General features: G+C 41.1%; 1 protein-coding gene across 1 annotated transcript in view; it reads right to left on the reverse strand.

The window, feature by feature from the left end:
- Nucleotides 1–890: 890 nt before the first annotated feature.
- Nucleotides 891–4,668, reverse strand: part of vamp2 (vesicle-associated membrane protein 2) — a gene marked incomplete at its 3' end in the record, with an annotated part of 5,693 nt that continues 1,915 nt past the window's right edge. The window contains 2 exon segments of the mRNA XM_014016421.1: nucleotides 891–1,049; nucleotides 1,157–1,262. Coding sequence (XP_013871875.1) covers nucleotides 891–1,049; nucleotides 1,157–1,262 — 265 coding nt within the window.

A 4,668-nucleotide genomic window follows, 5' to 3' on the forward strand; every position in this document is an offset into this window, starting at 1 on the left:
TCTCCTCTCTGTCAACGCTCTCTGGTTTCATTTAAAAGAGTCGATCATCAGATATTGTACAAGATTAACCTTCAGGGTGGATATAGCTCGCTCACACCGAGGACCTATCCACGTCATCATTTACCCAGAATGCTTTGTGAGTAAATAAACTGGCTCCATCCGTATTAAAATATATTTTTTAAAAGTTACGAAACTTAACAGACTACAGTATTTTTACTGTCTTTATTTTAAGTTAAAATATATGGTTATCAAATAAAGTCTAATGTTACAACAAATCGAAGATCCCTTTAAATTAGTGTCTGTGCTAAGTGTTGGTCAGCAACCTGTAGCTGATGGGTTTTTTTGTTATTAGTTTCCTCATTATTAAGCATGGAAATATACAAGTCAGTGTTTATTAATGTAAAATTTTATTTATTCCCTCAGCTATTTTATGACAAAACCTGATAATTGCAGATATTTCAAAATAAAGCAAAACTCATTTTATAATCAGATCACAGCCCTAAGAATCGTCAGTGAACCAAACTGTGAGGGGCCTTTAGCCTCCCACCCTCAGCTCAGGTGTGAATGTGTGGGTTCAGATTAAAGCTGCAGTTTTTCAGGTCAACGTTGTGTTCAAAGGCACTTGGAGTGATGCTTTATCTTCACTTTTATTTTTGTTTTTGACAAACGTTTCACCAATAAGCAAACTGGATATACATGTTCTGCCAATCACAACAGTATTGTGTGAATACATCTACTCAGTGTAATTACTGTATTATAATTTACATTAAAGGCTAAACCCCTGCTTCACAGTAATTCCCTGTTGAAGTAAATATCTTGAGAACAACTCCTGATTTAGACTCTGAGCACCTGGCTTTGTTCACCGAGTCAGCGTGTCTTTGCGTCCTCACCTTGGCGTTCTTCCACCAGTATTTGTTCTTCAGTTTAGCGGCGCTCGTCTCAAACTGAGAGGCTCCGGCCTGCAGGGCGTCGGCCCTGTCATCCAGTTCTGACAGCTTCTGATCACGCTCCAGAACCTTGTCCACGTTTACGCGCATGATGTCCACCACCTGCGGGACAGGGAAGAGAAACATTAGAGTGACACAATCGGCGATCAGGACGGGACGGCTGATTATCCCAGGTGATGGAGCAAGGCGGTGGATCGTGGAGCACTCACCTCATCCACCTGCGCCTGAGTCTGCTGCAGACGGCGGTTGCTGGTGAGGTTGGGAGGGCCTTGATTTGCTCCCTCTGGTGCAGGGGCTCCAGCAGCTGGGGCAGACCTGATGATGATAAAAAGAAAACACACAAAAGCACATAAATCACAGGTTACATAGATTAATATGTCAGTTTTTTAAGGATCAGGACTAAAGTGTTTTTTAATCCAACATAAATGGTTTCATTGCCATTTAAACACACTATTTATTTTTTAAAGTGAGTATTTGTTATATTCTGGCGTAGGTGGCACAGTGCGCAGATGATGCCCGCAGAAAGTGACAGAGAGTAAAAGTGAGAGAGTGACATTTTATCACCGAGGAGTGAGTGTGCCAGGAAAAATAGCAAGCACTCGTATCGTCGTTTTGTTGCAGAAAGAGAGGCAAACACTAGAAATATTCACAACCTACAAGTTTCAGGAGTTCATCACTGCTTTTATTTTTCAGCATCAATCTAATCTTTGTTTTTTAGTAAAACATTATGGTCCGTTGCCTCAGTTGTTTGTCAGTAATAAAAAGAAATGATGCAAACAAACTAACGTGAAACACCGTTTAAATAGGTGGACCCTACTGAAGTTTTATCTAGACCTAGATCAGCTGCTAAATACATTTTTTAATATGTATATGTTTTTTGTCTGTTAGCTTGTATATTTTCCAGTATTCATGATAATTTGTTTTATGCAGAGCAGCTTTTCTAGTATATACAGTAATTTCTGTGTCTATTTTTTATGCTGCCACAGAGAGGTAAGCAGCCTAATTTTTCTTTTCCTGGTCAATCAGAACACTGTGAAAAATAGAGGCTCTTCCATCGAGACTATTTCAGTAGATATTTCAGCCTCACTCAAAGCTAACAAAAAAACAGAGGTTTGTTGCTGCTGTTGGACTGCTGTCTATCAATGAGTGTGTGTTTAAGAAGGAGCTGATTGATGTACGGTATATTAAATTGATCGTCAATGTGACAAAGAGCACATAGATGGTGGAGGGCTTCAGTAGAGGCTATTCTCCCCCCATCATCAGCAGAAGAGAAGCCAAATACTCACCTCACATGGACCACAAAAACAGCAAAAGAAATACCATTGGTGGGTCAGAGGTTAGGTATAGGACTAAGGTGTAAATTGAGTTTAGGTTAGGTTTAGGGTTAGGTATGTACTGGGATGGAACCCACCCACCCTGCTCGGGAACTTTTCACACACACACACCCTCAGGCAGAAGGCTGTGGAGAAGATATTTCTATAAGACTGTCAGGGTCCTGGAGTCATTCTCTAAATCTGCCCTCTGGCCTTAAGGTGCTCCGGTTATTTATTTTCAGCCAAACGGACACATTTGTTCTCCTACATCTGGCATGGCAAAGACAAATCTGAAAATAGCTAAACTAGCAAGTTAGAAGTCATGAGATGTTTTATTTGTACAGCTGATGGAAGTTTCCAGAAACAAGGGCAGCCAGTGGGTATTATAAAACACCAATTTTTTTTTACTTTTCTCAGGGGGTGTTTATGTTTTGTCTGACAAAATTCCTTATCCTAAACAAAAAGCATGACTGAGGAGAATATGGACATTTACTAAAGAAAACCAGAAAGACCATTTTAATTTAAAAAATAGCTCCATCTTTTTATTTGAAGTGTTTAGCAACATGCTAACTATAAGCAGGTCAAGTTGTCAGATGAAAATTAAACAAAAATGTGGCAAATACTGTTTGATTAATTGATAGATTACTACTTAATTAGCCTATCATATACAAGGCTGCAGCCTTTGATGTTAAGCATGACTCAGCTGTATTTTAGTCTCTACTTACACAAAACAAAACTCTGTATAAAGGGCACTCTACAGTACATGTTCACAACACTAATCTTATAAAATCAATAAATCTTTTGATCCTGCTCTTTAAATCAACTCAAACACTAAGATCAATATTACTCTATAGTTATGGTAACCCGATTATAGTCTAAATGTTTAAATGTTTTAAAGGTTTAAATTTCAAAACTGTAGCACCTACGACTTAGCAAAACTCTTATTTGGTCTTTTACTGTCTAATTTTAAATAATTAAACATCTGTGGAGCTGTGTGCCTCTTCTCACTTCACTGTGACGACAAAGGTGCGATGTGTACAGAGGTTCTTGCTGTCGTCGCCTCCCTGCCGTGGGGCTGTTGATACAGTGACGAGCTTCCTCATCAGCTTCCACATCCTGTGAAAAATGCCTTCTGCATCCCATCCAGCCAGGTGGACGGACGGGCTCGGATCTGCGCCAGTTTTGAGCCGGTTTAACCCGGGAGACAGTTACGCAAACATGAGCAGAAGTGTCTCTTTGGGTGAAATGTTTTGGTTTTCCAAATCACAGGAGAAAAAGGGGAAAATATATCAGAGCTAAAATGACCTACTGCAAAGGTTGAAGGGTTTCACATGACTTTGTCCACTCTGGGAAAAAGTCCTCTTATGCTGCTAAAAATATTCAACCTTTTTTCAAGTTGTGGCTTATAAATGGAGACTTTTTTATTTAAATGAACAGAAAAAAGGTTCCTAAAGGGAACAGCTGCATTTAGACTTGTTTAAACATTGATTGGGTTTATTTCCCTGTGGCTATCATTGAGAAGCATGGTGTTTGTGCTTCATCCCTCGGCAGCGAGATTTCAGCACTGGACAGCGACATTCAGCACTGGACAGTGACATTCAGCACTGGACAGAGAAATTTCAGCACTGGACAGCGACTTTCAGCACTGGACAGAGACTTTTCAGCACTGGACAGAGACGTTCAGCACTGGACAGAGACATTTCAGCACTGGACAGAGACATTTCAGCACTGGACAGCGACTTTCAGCAATGGACGGTGTCATTCAGCACTGAACAGTGACATTTTAGCACTGGACAGCGACATTACAGCACTGGGCAGCGGCATTCAGTACTGGGCAGCGGCATTCAGCACTGGACAGCAACTTTTTGCACTGGACAGCGACTTCAGCACTGGACAGAGACATTTCAGCACTGGACAGCGACATTCAGTACTGGACAGAGACATTTCGGCACTGGACAGCGACTTTCAGCACTGGACAGAGACTTTTCAGCACTGAAAAGAGACTTTTAGCACTTGACAGAGACATTTCAGCAATGGACAGCAACTTTCAGCACTGGGCAGAGACATTTCAGCACTGGACAGCGACTTTTAGCATTGGACAGCGACATTCAGCACTGGAAAGCGACTTTGAGCACTGGACAGACATTTCAGCACTGGAAAGCGACTTTCAGCACTAGACAGCAACATTCATCACTGAACAGTGACATTTTAGCACTGGACAGCAACATTTTAGCACTGGACAGAAACATTTCAGCACTGGACAATGACTTTCAGCACTGGACAGAGACATTCATCACTGAACAGTGACATTTTAGCACTGGACAGAAACATTTCAGCACTGGACAACGACTTTTAGCACTGGACAGCGACATTCATCACTGAACAGTGACATTTTAGCACTGGACAGC

The sequence above is a fragment of the Austrofundulus limnaeus genome, unplaced genomic scaffold (genome assembly GCF_001266775.1).
Source record: "Austrofundulus limnaeus strain Quisiro unplaced genomic scaffold, Austrofundulus_limnaeus-1.0 Scaffold145, whole genome shotgun sequence".
Lineage (NCBI taxonomy): Eukaryota > Metazoa > Chordata > Actinopteri > Cyprinodontiformes > Rivulidae > Austrofundulus > Austrofundulus limnaeus.